Below are 15,771 nucleotides of genomic sequence, written 5' to 3' on the forward strand. Positions count from 1 at the left end.
AGTTAGCCGCGCCAAGCTACGCAGATTTCTTGCAAAACGAAGTCGCTTCACAGTGCTGATGATTTTTGCGTCGTGTTCCAATTGTTCTTGGCGCCTAAGCTCTTTCAGTCTCGCGGCTTCAGATGCTTGGTGCGCCGCTACAATATCGTCATCCACATTTGATACAGTAGCGGCCACTCGCCTTGCACGATTCTTCTTGCTTGTACGCCGCACCACCAGCCGCTCATACAGGCGGTTGAAGTCGTCGGCCATTTTCCAAATCTCACATTTTTTACTTCGAAGTATTTTATCAAAAATTACACGCAACATTACTTTTGGGAAGAGGTGTAAAGTTGCACGTAGACGAGCTGCAACCACCAACAAGGACATGTTGCGCGTGCCCAGCTTGCTCCGAGGCCTAACTGCTGCACCGCTACGGCGCGGCACCTTTCTCAAACGCTCTTCAGTGCGCGCGCTCAGCGCTCAAGGTGGTGACGGCGACGACGATGATAATGGCCTGGAGCTGGAGGACCTGGAGCTGGATTGGGACGAATTGGACGATTTGGAGGACGACTGGGCGCTGGATGACGAAGGAGACATAGCGTCTGCAGGTCGCCGCAAGGTGGAGGAACATGTTAAGCAGAAGGTAAGTGTGCGACGTGCAAAGCACTCGAAGCGCCGCTTCGTGGACCGTATCCGCGTCAAGGCCACGGGCGGCCACGGTGGCAACGGCTGCGCCAGCTTCTTCTCCGAGTCGGCCATGCGCAAACGCCCTAATGGTGGGCATGGAGGCGCAGGAGGTGACGTGGTGATCGAAGCCAGTGATAAGATGCAGAACCTGGCAAGCGCCACGCACCACTTCAAGGGCGGAGCAGGCACCAACGGCATGCGTACGTCGTACAATGAAATGGGGAGGAGTGCAATGCTTCTAGTGAGCTGACTGTTGCTTTATGGCTGCAGCAAACGATTCCGCGGGTAGGAGAGGGAAGCATTGTCATGTTAAGGTGCCTTGTGGCACCCTCGTCAAGCGTGTGGAGCGCTACGAACGCGAGCTCGAGGACGGCGAGTACGAGATCGTAGACAGAATGGAAGTTGTGGCTGACTTGGACACGCCAGGTGCTGCGTTCCTCGCTGCTAAAGGTGGCAAACCTGGTCTGGGCAACCGTATCCTGGCCGGTAAGACGACCAAGTTCGGACGGCTGCGCAAGCACATGCCTGAGAGCAAAACTACAGGCTCACCTGGTACATCGCAGTACTACGAACTGGAACTCAAGACAATTGCCGATGTGGGTCTTGTGGGATACCCGAACGCTGGCAAGTCTACCTTGCTGAGTGTGTTGAGCCGCGCCACACCAGAGATCGCACCATACCCGTTCACGACACTTCACCCGTACGTGGGCATTGTGGAGTTCCCGGACACGTTCCGGCTGAGTATGGCCGACATTCCCGGACTTATTGACGGTGCACACCGCAATGTCGGTCTTGGTCATGACTTCTTGCGTCACATCGAGCGCACAAAGGTATGGGAGATGTGCTGCATATCTGAACGGGACACGCTCAATAACCACAGTTTGCTGTGTAGATCTTGATGTATGTACTTGATACAGCAGGCTCAGAAGGACGTGATCCCTTGGAAGACTTCACCCACCTTCAAAGAGAACTGGAGCTGTATGCTCCAGGAATCTCGTCACGACCTTCCCTCATCGTTGCAAACAAGATGGATGAGCAAGGTAAGGCTTGTTTCTATTAAATCTATTGTATCGGCGATGGTGGCGTCATTCTGTACTCTAACAGAGCGCGTGCTGGTCTCACCACAGGCGCCGAAGACAACTTTCACAAGCTGCGCAAATCCACCGATCTGGCAGTGCTTCCCGTCAGGTAAGTAGCGAAATATCTTTCATTCATAACCCCCACTAACCTCATAATGTTCCTTGGGTGAATAGCGCACTCCACAAGGTCGACATTGATACGATAGCACGCACGCTCCGATGGATGATCGAGAGCTATAGCAAGCTTACCAAGTCTTCATAGATGGAGTATTAGCAGAATGGCCATGCACTCAGCAACAAAAAGGGCTCATATCACTACTGTTTTGACTTCATCTTAAATTGTTGCACTATGTTTTTGTTGCGTGGTTATTTATAAGGCATGCGGGTCAAGATGACAAGTCTAATTTTCAACTTAATCAGAGCCAAGGGCTCCACCCAGACCGAGCGATGAATCGCTATGAGATATTGGACAAGGTCGGTGATGGGGCGTTTGGTGAAGTTTCGCGTGCTCGGAGCCTTAAGACCAAGGAAATTGTAGCTGTGAAGAAGATCAAGGCACTATTTCCCACATGGGAAGAATGTCTTCAATTGCGTGAGCTCAAGTCGCTTCGAATACTACGCCACGAAAACATTGTGCTACTGAAAGAGGTTATTCGAGACAAGGAGGAGCTCTACTTCGTGTTCGAGTACCTACAGACGTCGCTTTTTCTGGTTATGCGTAACTTCAAAATCTCATGGAGGAGGCAACAACTACGCTGGCGTTGGAAATGACTCCAGCTCAACCTCAGACTCTTCCACTTCTCATCCCTGGTTTTCGGAGGTGCAAATACGCTCGATTATGTTCCAGCTCTTCAGTGGCCTAGCATACATGCACAAGCACGGCTTCTTCCACCGTGACATCAAGCCTGAAAACTTGCTATGTCACGAAGATACGCTCAAGATTGCAGACCTGGGTCAAGCTCGCGAGATCCGATCACGGCCGCCTTTTACCGACTACGTTGCAACGCGATGGTACCGGGCACCTGAGCTGTTGCTACGCTCGACGACATACAATAGCCCCATCGATATGTGGGCCTGCGGGTGTATCCTTGTTGAGCTGCTGATCTGCACGCCGCTGTTTCCTGGAACGTCTGAAGCGGATCAATTCTATCGAATCTGCAAAGTTCTTGGTACTCCTACGACGGAAACATGGCCCAAGGGTGCAGCAATGGCTTCCCATATGCAAGCTCGATTCCCTAAGTGCACTCCCGTGTCTTGGAAGCGAATCCTGCCGTCAGGTACACCGTCTTCAGCTGTTCAGCTTGTACGAGATCTGCTACAATACGATCCAAGTCGACGGATTACAGCAGCGCAAGCCCTTCAACACCGCTTTTTCGATCAAGCTATGCCAAGACCAACGCTAACAATACCTCCATTAGTAACACCAGTGCAAGAAGTGCCCGTGTTGCCGCTTCGGAGCGATTTCAAGTCTGGAGGAGGCTACTCGAGTTATACAGGACGGTCAAGTGTCTGTGCGAAGAAGTCGGACGACGTGGAGCATTGGGCAGGAGGGTTATCGTCACGACAAGAACACCACTTGTTGACTGCCAATAAAAGACAGCAGACTCATTCGCGGCACCAGGACTGGGGCTCTTCTCTTGTTAGTGCTCGCCCTGGTGGATATGACGACGTAGCTGACATGAAAACTGTTTCGCCTATACAAAATGGAGGTGGAAGTGGCATCTCCAAAGGAGGCTCCATAAAGAAGAGCTGCAGCTACAACGCGCTTGTAAGTGAAGGTGCCACTAGGAAAATTACATCGGAAGACAACAGCGAACACGATGACGACACTAAAAGTGATAGCACATTACTACAAGACCTGCTTGATGAGATTCTAGGATAAATAAAAAGTCAAAAGTTCGCGATAATTTCATCAGGTATATTGTTCTTCTCATCTCATTCCGTCGCACACCATGCATCTACACAAGATAGCTAAGAGCACTTAGAACTTGAGGGCGTGGGCGCGGTCGTTCTTGGTCAGCGAGAACTTAGCGTTCAGGTACGACTTGAGGAACGGCTCGGCCTCGAGCTTCTTGATCAGAGCCGAGTCTACAGCCTTCTGGTCCTTCTTGCGCTGCTCCGGGATAACGGGGGCCTAAGAAATATGACAGCAGCACGGTCAGTCTCTTATAGGGAGCTTGTGTGCCGAAGCAAGCGATCCCAAGCGCTCATTTGGTGCGGCAGGATGCAATGTCCGGAGACAGCAAGGCTCCCTGCCTGATCCGCCACGCAGCAAGCGCTTCAGCAATCTAAGAACAAAAGAGATCCCAAAGGGTTCGTCGATCTTGTTCATCCATTGCGTCACCACTTTACTGCTTGATGTGGACAGACCGTGTATTGTGGTCTCGAAAAACCGACCAACCGGAACGGGATGCTCACAAGGGCAATCAAACATAGCCATAGTACTTACAGTGCTGGACTGGGCAAAGAACTGCTCCTCCTTGCTCTTCTTGGCGGCTTTTTCCTTGGCAAAGTAGGCGTCGTCGATGGCAGGAAGCGCCAGACCCTCAATGTTCACCTTGGTGGACGTGGCGATCACGTACGACTGGTTCACGCGACGGAGCGGCACACCGTTGACCTTGTACGGGCCTGCAAAATATGAAATAGCACTGTCAGTAACTGTGTTTTCAATGGCATCAACTTGTCCCCTTGATCCGACATTCCTCAGGTCTCATAATCTGATGGATCTTCGGCAAAAAGTCACCCATCACCCATCTGAGTAAACAACCATCGGAAACCGCATGCCCCACGGCGGCCTCATCGGCACCATGCACCTTGTAAAAGGGAGGTACGGACAAAGCCACTGAACTTAGCATGAGGCACGAGACGAGGAAGCCCAACAGACGAATGATGGGGTGGCAGAGCGCCTCTCGAAGTGTCATGTTTTGCATCATCAGAATGTCGGCTGAGGTCGATACTTCCGGACTGCATCTGTCACTTACCAGTGACGAGCAGCAGGCCCGAAGCGAGCTGGTTGAGGAAGACCACGCGCTTGCCACGGAAGCGACCCGACAGAAGGATCAGGACCGTGCCGGGGGTGATGGACTTGCGCAGCTTAGCGGTCTTAACGCTGTTGCGCTTGGTCTTGGCCGACGGCAGCGGCTTCGGGATGTAGTCAGCCGGGTACCACTTCTTGGTGGACACCTTCTTGGCGGCGACCTTCTTCTCGCCACCCTTCTTGATCATCTTGCCACGGCCATTCTTCTTGGAGAGGCTGTTACGCGAGATGGCGTTGATGCCACGGGCAAGGACGACGTTGGTAGTTTTCGGCATGGTGATGAATATACCTGAGTTGTGGATATGAACATTAGGGTACAGGCTACAAGCCGCAGCGACATAACGGTATCAGCTTACCTGTCTGAAAAGAACTGAGCCAGATAGTGCTTTTGACCTGCCGTAAGCCAACCACAGCCAACCAGAGAAGATGATGTGGTACACGCAAAAAGAGAGCTGCCGTGTTGAAGCCGACGGTTCAGCGGTTCAGGTGGCCCGGTCCTGCGGTAGGGCATTTCAAATGTTCATGCAATCATGCTTAATCGGCAACATAAGTCTCATTCCTTGCGCAACATGTCTTTTGTTTACGTTGCCTATTTATGAATGCGCAACATTACTTCAACTCAATATTTTGCCTTGAAGCGGTACATACAATTCAGATCACTTCCTACACGACAGTCTTCATTGCACCACGCCTACAGCAAGAAGAAAATTCAGCTCATGGGAAAACGTAAGGGACGCCGTGCAATCGCTACCTCAACATTGGTCGACTCCGTGACATCTGAGACGGCGGATCCTTCGTGTGCTGGTGGCTGTTGCGGTGGCGTCAGGAGCGACGGAGGAGAAACTGCCGCATCCTGTTCCAGCAGCGACGAAGAGGTTAACGCGGCTGAAGACGAAGGAGGATCCGCTGATGGCTGCTGTACTGGGAAGGAGAAAGAGGCTCTGGACGATTGCTGCTCCTCCAAGAAGGGCACTGGTTGCAACAACAGTGACACTGCTGAGACGGCGAATGGGGCGGCGGAGGCTGTGGGCGTTGCAATCGAGCAGGAAAGCGGCTGTGCCAATGCAGACCCTAAGCCATCGAGCTGCTGTTCATCAAAGAAGCGGGAGGCTTCTGCGGAATCTGTTACGTCCCAGGAAGTGCCCAAGAAATCTAGTTGTTGCTCGTCGAAGAAGCAGAAAACAACTGATGATTCTGGTGCTTCTGAGGAACAGCCAAAGACATCCGGTTGCTGTTCTTCGAAGAAACAGGAGACTTCTGGTGGATCCAAGGAATCCAAGAAACCTAATCGTTGCTCATCTGATGCTCCTGACGCGTCCGAGAAGAAGTCCAAAAAATCAAGTTGCTGCTCATCAAAGAAAGATGAAGCTCTAACTAACTCCAGCTGCAGTTCATCGAAAACTTCAGAGGTTGCAGTCGAAGTTGACGGCTGCTGTGCGTCTAAGGAGAAGAAGATATCATCTGGATGCTGCTCGAAGGAGTCAAACGTAGAGGCTGAAGCTAAGAAGTGTTGCTCCTCCAAGGAGCCAAAGAAGTCCAGCTGCTGCTCATCCGACGCGTCCGAGACTCGCTCAGATGGCTGCTGTTCGTCGTCCAGTAAGACCAAGAAGACGCTCAGTTCAGGTTGTTGTTCATCCGAAGAGCAGGATCTGCCGCATCCGGAGAGATCTCCTAGCTTTTTGAAGCGATTAATGCAGTTCCGCAGCGATCGTGGGGCTTCTCTCGAGAAACAGCGACCTCAGTCGGGCAGCTCAGGAAGGAAGAAGACAACAACCGAGTCCCTAGAAATTCTTCGCTTGAACATCAGTGGAATGACATGCAGTGGTTGCTGCACACGCATCGAGAAGTTCATGAGTACGCAACGAGGTGTTACGGACGTAAACGTGAGTCTGCTTACGAGTCGCGGGATCTTCCAGTTCGATCCGCAACTAGTCACAGCGAAGCACATCGAGAAGACTGTGGCCACTTTGGGGTTTGAACCCAGTGTGCTGTCCAGTGACGAGTTAGTGAGCGTTGTTCTGCAACTTGGACAATCCGAGAGCTCCCTGAAAGCCAAAAAGGTAATAACTGAGATCGATGGCGTCGTCTCAGTTGAAGATATCGATGAACCAGCGGTATCTTCCGCTTCGCAAGGCAAGGCTTTGCGGGTCGAGTACAACCCAGACGTCACAGGTGCTCGTAGAATTGTTCGCCACCTATCTCGTGAGCTAGGTTTTACCGTTCAAGCGTCAACTCCGCAGGCGCCATCTGTCCGTGCAGGCGAGGAAGAAGTCCGACGCTTTACGAGGCTCTTGTTTTGGAGCTGCTTGCTGTCTCTGCCCGTAATCTTCGTCGAGTTCTTGCTGCCGGCGTTGTATCCATTTTCTGATGGCAACCCAGCAGACGTGGGCTTATGGGGCACTGCCAACCGTCTGAGTATTAAAGATGCGGTGGAATTGGCGTGCGCGACGCCTGTACTCTTCATTGTGGCCCGCCCCATTCACGAGAGCGCCTTCCTCGCGCTTCGGTACGGTGGACGCGTCACAATGGACGTTCTCATCTCGCTAAGCGCCTGTACTGCCTTCGCATTCTCCGTTTTCACTGTCGTTTGTGGAGCACTTGCCATTACTCAAGCACAAGAGGGTGTGACGGATCCTTCGACCGCGCCCCCGCCTCTCGTGGAGACTCCTGCTAAAGCTGACACTTTCTTCCAAGTCACGGTACTGCTGGTTACACTCATCCTCGTCGGCCGCTACATCGAAACACTGGTTAAAGCACGTGCCTCGAACAGCGTGGACGCGTTGCTGCGGATGCAAGCCAAGACTGCCATTTTGCTCGAAGAAGGGGATCAGAAGGAGCTGTACATTGATGTGGTGCTCGTTGAACGTGGAGATCTGCTGAAAGTACTACCTGGTACACGAATTCCGACGGACGGCGTGGTTGTTGGAGGTGCTAGCTCAGTGGACGAGTCCATGGTGACGGGCGAGGCTCGGAAGGTGCCCAAGGAGTCTGGGGCAATTGTGATCGGTGGATCTATCAACTCTCAGGGCGTTCTGACAGTGCGGGTAACTCACACTATTCACGAATCCATGTTGGCACGCATGGTGAGACTCGTAGGAGAAGCTCAGGCGTCTCGTGGTGTACGTCAGAGCATTGCAGATGCTGTGGCCGCATACTTTACGACGTTCATCATCATTCTGGCCGGAGTGATGTTCATTCTCTGGTATTCGCTCGCTAAGCACGGACATGTGGATACTCAAGGCTGGGCTCCTTTCCCGTTCGCGCTGCGCTTTGCCATCACCGTGCTAGTCATTAGCTGTCCGTGTGCGATTAGTCTAGCCGTGCCGACTGCAGTGATGGTGGCGACAACGAAAGGTTCGCAGGTGGGTATTCTCTTCAAGGGTGGACGCGCATTAGAAGCGCTTGAAGAAGTGGATGCTGTTGTGTTCGACAAGACGGGCACTCTCACGACTGCTCAGCTTGGCGTTGCTAATGCCTTTATTCCGCAAGATACTTTTGATAAAAGACACCTCTGGAGCTACGTAGCTGCCGCAGAGAAAAGTAGCGAACACTCCATTGGTAAAGCTCTCGTAGCGCACGCAGAGACTCAGCTTCAAGGCTCACAGGTCGAAGAAGTGCAAGGATTCGAGGCTATTCCTGGTTGTGGTGTACACTGCACCGTGCGAGGTGTTGATGTGCGTCTTGGATCTCTTACCTGGCTTAAACAGCAGACTTACAGTGACTGCCGCGCTCTTCGAGTTCCTGCCGAGTTTGTCGAAGCAAACCGACGTTTCCACTCTCTGGGCAGCATTGTGGTCTTCGTTGTCATTGATGGAGAATTGGTAGCTGCAGTTGCGCTGCACGATACACCGCGTCCGGAAGCTAAGCGTGTCATCGAGCAGCTGAAACGAGATGGAGTTCAGCCATGGATTGTAACCGGTGATCAGCGTGGCACAGCCATGAGTGTGGCTGCAGCGCTGGGCGTGCCTGAAGGTTCTGTGCTTGCTGAAAGTTTGCCTCATCAAAAGGTGGACAAGGTGCGCTTGTTGCAAAGTCTGGGTCTGCGAGTTGCGTTTGTTGGGGACGGCGTGAACGACGCACCAGCGCTGGCAACGGCCGACGTCGGTGTCGCACTTGGGGCTGGTACTGACGTGGCACTCGACGCTGCTGACGTTGTGTTGGTTAAGGATGATCTGCGCGACCTGCTCAATGCCCGAGCACTCTCGAACGCCACGAACCGACGAATCAAGCACAACTTTGCGTGGGGATTCTTGTACAATCTGCTGATGATGCCCATTGCATGTGGCGTATTGTACGCTCCGCTGGGGATCTGGATCCCTCCGGCCCTCGCTGGTCTATCCGAGTTGCTATCGTCTGTGCCTGTGATCCTGTTCTCACTTCTGCTTAACCTTTGGAAGCCGCCGTTTGGTGGTGACTGGGGATTAAAGCAGCAGCACGTAGCAATCGACGTGACGGAGTCGACTCCTCTGCTGCTGAAGCAGCGCTAATGAACGGTGGACACGGTAGAAACACTGGCTGAGAATTAATGTTCGTTTTTGCTCACTTTAACGAGTTGTTTGCGTCTCGTTTTTGCTAGTTAGAAGAAGGTCTCGTGTACTGCAGGAATGCTGCTCTCGCGTGCATGCGGATTGTTTCACAGTCTACTGACAGTGGTTTGTCGCCACTAGTGCCGGAGACAATAACATCGAACCGGTTAAGAAGCAGCTCGACGTCCTCGGTGGCTATGGCAGGTTGGGGGCTCTCTGTTTCGTTGTCAGTCAGTGTGTCCTGCGCGGCGCGCATGTCGCGAGCAACTGTAGCTCCCGAGCCACAGGATATACGTGCTGGTGTGGCGAGTGTCTTTAGTTTTTCTCCAAGCCGACAGTCGCTAACAAAAGCGTCGCGTTTAGCAATCGCCTCCTGTTCGGCTTGTTCTTCTCGCTGTTGCTGCCTTTGCTTCTGCTCCTCATCAGGTTCGTCTTCATCTCGTGCAGAGCGTGGGTCAGGCGTCATCTTCAATTGGTAACGTCGCTGCAAGGCCTTGAGCGAGAGTGCAAGATACAGACAAGCCGAAGATCGCACCGGCATTTGCGGAAACTTAGGACGCTCACTGCCCAGTGCAAGCAGCACTTCGTTGAGTGCAGCTCCAAGTTGCTGCTCTAGTTGTCCCGGGTAACTCTTCGCCAGAGTCACTTGCGGTGGTAACTTCACTGGCAAACTCTGCGAGGTGTGTCGAGACGGTTCCGCGCAAAATTTACGCCGTGCTTCTTCCGAGACGAAGAAATAAACTTTTGAGCGGTACGATGCACGGAAGAAGACATTGCCATGTCGAAGTGCAGCCCAATCCTTGGCACCCGAACCCGACGCAAACGTGACTGGGCAGTAGCCTTTCAACTCGGGAAAGTCGCAGTCTGGTACAGTCAGCAAGCTCAAGAGTGAAGCGTTTACTGGAGCTCTTGCCACAAGTGTCTGCGCCTCACTCTCGGCTTCTTCTTGTGTCGGCCACGACTCGTCTGATGGTTGGTCTGCCAGGTATCCGACAAAAGCTTCAGGACTCGCCACAAAGTGCTGGAGGTTTTGTTCATCTCGAAACCAGAAACTGAACCCTCGGAAGTCTACACACAAGTCACGATTGGATTGACGCGAGTGGTAGAATCTTCCGACACGCAGCTCCACGGGACAGAATGTCTGGAAAATAGGATGTTGACGTGCTTGCAGCTCTTCACGCGTACGCACAACACCTAGAGCTCGAGCAGCTCGACTGGATATCATTGCTATGGTGTGATGCGATGCCAACTGCTGTTGCTCGGTGAGGAGTGCTTGAGCCTGTGCTGCTGCATGCCAGAGCGAGCTGCTCGTACTGTCCAGTTGTCGTATGTGGAAAACACCAAAGCGACGAATCCAAACATCGACGAGCTCCAAGCGGTAATGGTGCCACCGTGCAAAACCAGCTCGAAGATCGCTCTGCATCACATTGTTCTGCTGCACCTTCCAGACACTGGCAAAGCTGCGTTCAAGAACGAAGAGCATGTCCGGTTGAATACTCCCTGTTTCGTTAGAATTCAGCAGACTGCGTTGCAGTTCGTGATGGCTTAACAAGTACCCGTCGAGAACCCAGCCACGTGTCTGGCACTCGGAGGAACGCAGTCGAGTGCAGATAACTTCATGAGTGATATCACGATTGGCGAGAGGATCAAGTTGCTGCTTCGTGATCTCTAGTAATCGACCGCGCAACGTGGAACCGCCCTGACATCGAATCACCCAATCTACAGCACTTTGGGGAGATACGTAGACGAGTCCGAGGGCGTTGGCGAGTTCTTGAGCCACTCGCGTCTTGCCTGAATATGGAGCACCCACCACACAACACGTTGACTGGTGTCTTGGTGGAAGACTAGATTTATCCAGGTATTTTGACGGACAAGCTATAAAGGCACGACGAGCTTCACGCGATCTCGGGAAGTAAAGTTCGTCTCGGTATACAACCGCCTTCATTGAGGTAGTCGATGCAGAATCCGTACGACCAGTAACAGGACAAGCCAAGCCGTGCTTACCGACAAGAAGTTCTCCTGACGCTAACATCTGATGCATTCTGCCTCCCGCCGACATGTCCAGAACTTTGCAACGCTCGAACAGTGTCTCTCGTCCAGCCATAAAGTCATTGAGTATTCTTCTCACTAGTTTAGCAGCTTGTCTTGGTGCGTTAGTCGCATCCACCGAGTCGCATACTCGGATACCTCGAGCTCGAAGTCCAGCAATAGCCTCATTCAGAGCTGTCTGGTCCTCGGCGAATTGTTCTTGAAGTCGAGACATTTCTTCTTCTCGGGCGGCTTCCAAGTCGATCGGTTCTTCGTCTGCAGCTTCTTCTGGAAGGGAGACGTCGTTTTCAGCATCGCCCTCCACCTCCTTTTTCCGCGAAAGAGCAAGTTTCCGACGAGGTACTGGTAGAGTGGCAATCCATCGAGCCAACAAAGTGTTCACAGCCTCCTCTTCCGATACCGTCACAGGGACTACTAGTGCTGGAAAAAGACCGTTCTTGAAACACATTTCCAAAGTCGCAGCGCTTGGAATCCGTGAATCGTCGGGTCCCAGTCCGACGATAACTTGAGCCACAGATTTTTCACTGTTTGACTGGCGTTGGAGCTCAAGTTGGAGCGCTTGGACATAGATTTCTTCGGGTGGATAGCGTGCTTCTTCCGACTTGAGTTCTTCCAGCTGTCCGTTGCGCTCGGCATTTTTTTCAACTGCAGTCAAGTCCACAATCACATACTCTGCAGAGGAATTACTTTGTTCCGTTTGTGGCTGAGCTAGTGCTGCAGCGATTCGACCGCGTCCTGAACCTCGAACACCAAGTAGCAGTACACATGGCACGAAGTTCGCAGTTGCGCAAGGGCCATCAGGGATGAAGTATCCTGGATTTCGCTCGAAATCTCGACGCTCGGATTCGCCAGCGAACGCGTAGAATTGCTGTCGAAATGAACAAATATGAGATGGCAGACCTGGTATCAACAAACCACGTGTACGCCACGACACAGGGCAAAATCGACCACACTCTCCTTGAAGTTGTAGCGCTCGATTTCTTGCTGCTCTAGCTTGCTTTTCAGTCTCAGGATCCGGTGCTTCGGACTCCGCTTCTTCGTCTTTTGGAGTCTTTTTCGTTTCCTCATGCTCCTCATCATGTTCGGGAACGAGTGGGGCAAATATCACAGCTGGATCGTACTCATCAACAAATTGAGGAGCGTGTCCAGCTTCGATACTATCCAAGCGCGCTGCAATTGGGTTTAGCTCGCGATCAATTGCTGCCAACGTATCACACGGCTGGCGGAACAGTGGACACGTTACGACTCGAGGTACGCTACCAAGGCCTTGTGAGATGTCATCAGCGCCAGCTTTTTCGGTCTGGAATTGTTGACGTCGTATAGCGGATAAAGCATCAGCAGCTTCGAAACTCTGCTCTTGATCCTCATCTTGAGCGACGACGTCTCTGTCCAACACCAGAATTATGTCGGGAACACATCCATGTTCAAGTAAAACAGCAGCGACGTCACGAGTGAGAGGCAAATCTGTGATCATCCAGCCTGTTGGCGTGTTATATTTGGCTTCCAAGGATTTTACAGCTTCAGCGGCCACTGTTGCAGCTTCAATCGGGGAGACAATCTGCCCACTCATGAGACGCATTTCCAAAGAGATACTTGACGTCTTGAGCAACTTCGAAGGAGACACAGTCCGCACATGGAGTCCCGTCTCTAGTGTCTCCAAGTACGAAGGTGTCAAGACTTCGCATGCGCCAGTGGTGACGAGCCAAATTTTGTGGTACGCGGATGGAATCGGGATATTTTTACGTAAGTACTGGAGCGGGTGTGCACAGAAATCACGTCGTGTTTCTTGTGATGCCAAAAAGTAGACTCGTCCGGAAAAGCATGCAGCAAATTCAGGCTCACCAAGCCGCAATATGTTCGTAGAAGTCGACAACACGGGACAAAACTCGCGCCATCTTGATAGTAGTCTGCGGTTTGCGTCTCGTCTAGGCAGCCGTGTAAACATCTCACTTGTTTCAGCTTCAAGAAGTGTACTCCAGTCTCCATAAAGAAGCCACTTTACTTTTTCAGCGCGGCTAGAACCAGTCAGATCGTCCGGCAGAGTTATTGGACAAGCTTCACGAGAGGTACTGAACCGCGAAAAAGCAAGTGAAGTCTAGCAAATTGAACGCAGGAGTGAGCATCATAACAGTGATTGGTAAAAGTTGCTACAAGGAAGTTTACTTACCCCCGTGATCGCTTGGATGCAGTGATCTCGAATGACATTTAGAGATTGGGTTGCCAGTACCACCACTAAAGGACAATTTGACTGGGTACGCGCCGTCTCTACAGCTCTGCGCGTTGAGAGTTCGTGTTGCATGCGACTCATGTAGTCGTGATATCCCTTACTAAATCGTAGCACACTCAATGATCCGTGTGGTAAGGTGGGCTCATTTGGTGGCTCAAACTCGTTGCGTTCTGCAGGAGTTGGTTCCGGTGGTGCTGCAGGTTCGTATGGTGGCACGATGCTGTTGTCTTCGTTCTTTTCCTCATTTTCACCCTGATATGCCTCGACGTCTTTGTCTTCGGCGTTTAGATCACTTTCACCCATTTCAGCATCAGCACTGTGCTCTTGCAACTTCTCACCTTCTATTTCCAGTTTCTTTGGAAGCAAAAGGAAATCGGCAAAGCCTTGGGCTGCTAGCTCCTCGCTACTTGTCGCTCTCAAAGTGGCAAGCTCCCGCACTGAGTACAATCGGCCAGCTACAGGTGCCAACTCGGAGCCTTTAAGCTGAAATTCCAGTTCGCTGGGCAGCGCAGTGAGAGTTACCAAATAGTCCATTGCTATTTCATGCTTTTGGTCATCTAAAGACGACAGCTCGCTCGGATATACATCATCCATTACCACTCCAACGCCAGCTACAGCAACACAGATCACAAATACATTAAATTTTTGCATCACATTCCTTGTCCAGACAAAAAAAACGTACCGAGCATGGAGCGCGTGACCTCTATTCGTAGAAGAGCAAGTGCTGTGCTTCGAGCGACTGTGCGTCCAGTACAAAGTTTAGCAAGATCTTCATCTTGAAAAACACGATCTATTTCTTCGCCGCCGTCGGTGTTGTCGGCCTTTTCACCTTCTTCAGTCGCCTCTGATGGTGAAGTTTCCACATTTGAGTCTTCCCCTTCAGCAGAGGTAGCAATAGGAGGTTGGTTTCGACGTAATCGAAGTTTCCGATCGACAGCATGTTGAATAGCTCCATCAAGAGACAAATATTTCAATCCAAGTCTTCGTGCTAACACTTGAGCTAGTCGAGTCTTACCACTTCCAGGTGGGCCAACAACAGCAATTTTCAAAGCAGGAAACTCGGTAAGAGCAGCAGTGAGTGCATCTTCAGAATTCCAGTGTGCTGCAGACTCACAGTAAACTTTCTTAGCTCGTACAGGTGTTGCTCCTACGCCAATATACCCCTCTAGCTCCTCATGTAATCGTCGAGCGATCTCCAAATCATGAGGTGGAGACATATCAGCTACTTTCGTCTTGGTTGTCTCTGCTGCAATGGCGGTGCTACCATTGACATCAGCCTTTGTTCTTTTAATAAAAGCACGAGTAAGCGAGTATTTACGTGGGTTATAGCAAACAAGAAGCTGTTTAAGCGACATCTCCCGCTGGTTCGGAGGTTGCAATCCCCGAATACTTCGCAACGCATCACTTGATGGCGGTAGCTTTTGCAGAAATTCGTTGGTAATTTTTAAGGTTCGATTCAACGGTCTCAGCGTGAAGCGATCAATTTGCTCAGCCGATTTGGTCTCATCTTGCTCCGGTTCACTGCTTGAACATTTAATTGGAAGTTTCGCGATAGAGTTACGAAGTTCCTTGAGAAAAGTTGCAAAAACACCAACAGTACTCTCCACTGGTAAAATAATTTCTGCCAGCTGCATGACAGCCTCACGGAATTGTTCAGATGACATCACTTCATTGTCTAAGCTTGAAGTATTGCCAGATTCACCGACACCCCCCGCACCTTCCAAATCATACTCCCAGTCTCGTTGCGCTGCGGCAATTGCGAGTGCATCAGTTGACAATGGAAGGACAAGCGCTTTCGCTGCCCGAGCGAAGAATCCGACGTACCCCTCACGACTTAAAGTACAAGAATTCATGGGCTTGGCCAGATCCCAGAGTTGTGTCAATTCACGAGCTATCAGTGCGTTCGCTTCACGCTCATTTGTGGATTCGTCACCTTCCAGCATGGAGTTCCGGCGATTGAGCCATAGCCGAAGTAGATTTTCTTTGCCTTCGCCGACGCTGCGTTCCTCCTCGTTCTCGGCGAAGAGGAAATGCCGACGCATCGGAGATTCAAACCGTGTCTCGGCACTTCCAACCTGGATCGATCTAATACTCAGGAAGGTAAATTGATCAAATGCGGAAGACAAAAGGTGTTGGTTTCATTATTTTCCTTCCCTCTTCTTTTTTTAGGGTGTCCATTTTTCC

The 15,771-nt window shown here is 51.5% G+C and overlaps 5 protein-coding genes across 5 annotated transcripts; 3 read left to right on the top strand and 2 right to left on the bottom strand.

Moving 5' to 3' along the window:
* Positions 1-367: 367 nt before the first annotated feature.
* PITG_03292 (GTPase) lies at positions 368-2,010 on the top strand (the record flags this gene model as incomplete). Its single annotated transcript, XM_002906321.1, has 6 exons — positions 368-445; positions 518-869; positions 940-1,499; positions 1,562-1,709; positions 1,797-1,857; positions 1,923-2,010. 6 exons carry the CDS (start codon positions 368-370, stop codon positions 2,008-2,010), a joined length of 1,287 nt encoding a protein of 428 aa, XP_002906367.1.
* A 185-nt stretch (positions 2,011-2,195) lies between these two features.
* PITG_03293 (ser/thr protein kinase) lies at positions 2,196-3,630 on the top strand (the record flags this gene model as incomplete). The annotated part of the gene is made up of 3 exons (XM_002906322.1): positions 2,196-2,446; positions 2,526-3,457; positions 3,554-3,630. The coding sequence occupies 3 exons, from the start codon at positions 2,196-2,198 to the stop codon at positions 3,628-3,630; spliced, it is 1,260 nt and encodes a 419-aa protein (XP_002906368.1).
* A 15-nt stretch (positions 3,631-3,645) lies between these two features.
* Positions 3,646-5,161, bottom strand: PITG_03294 (60S ribosomal protein L6, putative; the record flags this gene model as incomplete). The annotated part of the gene is made up of 4 exons (XM_002906323.1): positions 3,646-3,882; positions 4,198-4,376; positions 4,730-5,074; positions 5,142-5,161. The coding sequence occupies 3 exons, from the start codon at positions 5,058-5,060 to the stop codon at positions 3,730-3,732; spliced, it is 663 nt and encodes a 220-aa protein (XP_002906369.1).
* Positions 5,162-5,501: 340 nt separating this feature from the next.
* Positions 5,502-9,272, top strand: PITG_03295 (copper-transporting ATPase, putative; the record flags this gene model as incomplete). The annotated part of the gene is made up of 1 exon (XM_002906324.1): positions 5,502-9,272. One exon carries the CDS (start codon positions 5,502-5,504, stop codon positions 9,270-9,272), a length of 3,771 nt encoding a protein of 1,256 aa, XP_002906370.1.
* Positions 9,273-9,357: 85 nt separating this feature from the next.
* Positions 9,358-15,629, bottom strand: PITG_03296 (uncharacterized protein; the record flags this gene model as incomplete). The annotated part of the gene is made up of 4 exons (XM_002906325.1): positions 9,358-13,455; positions 13,528-14,198; positions 14,270-14,830; positions 14,888-15,629. 4 exons carry the CDS (start codon positions 15,627-15,629, stop codon positions 9,358-9,360), a joined length of 6,072 nt encoding a protein of 2,023 aa, XP_002906371.1.
* Between the last annotated feature and the right edge of the window lie 142 nt (positions 15,630-15,771).

The sequence above is a fragment of the Phytophthora infestans genome, genomic scaffold, assembly GCF_000142945.1.
Source record: "Phytophthora infestans T30-4 supercont1.4 genomic scaffold, whole genome shotgun sequence".
NCBI classification, from domain to species: domain Eukaryota; phylum Oomycota; class Peronosporomycetes; order Peronosporales; family Peronosporaceae; genus Phytophthora; species Phytophthora infestans.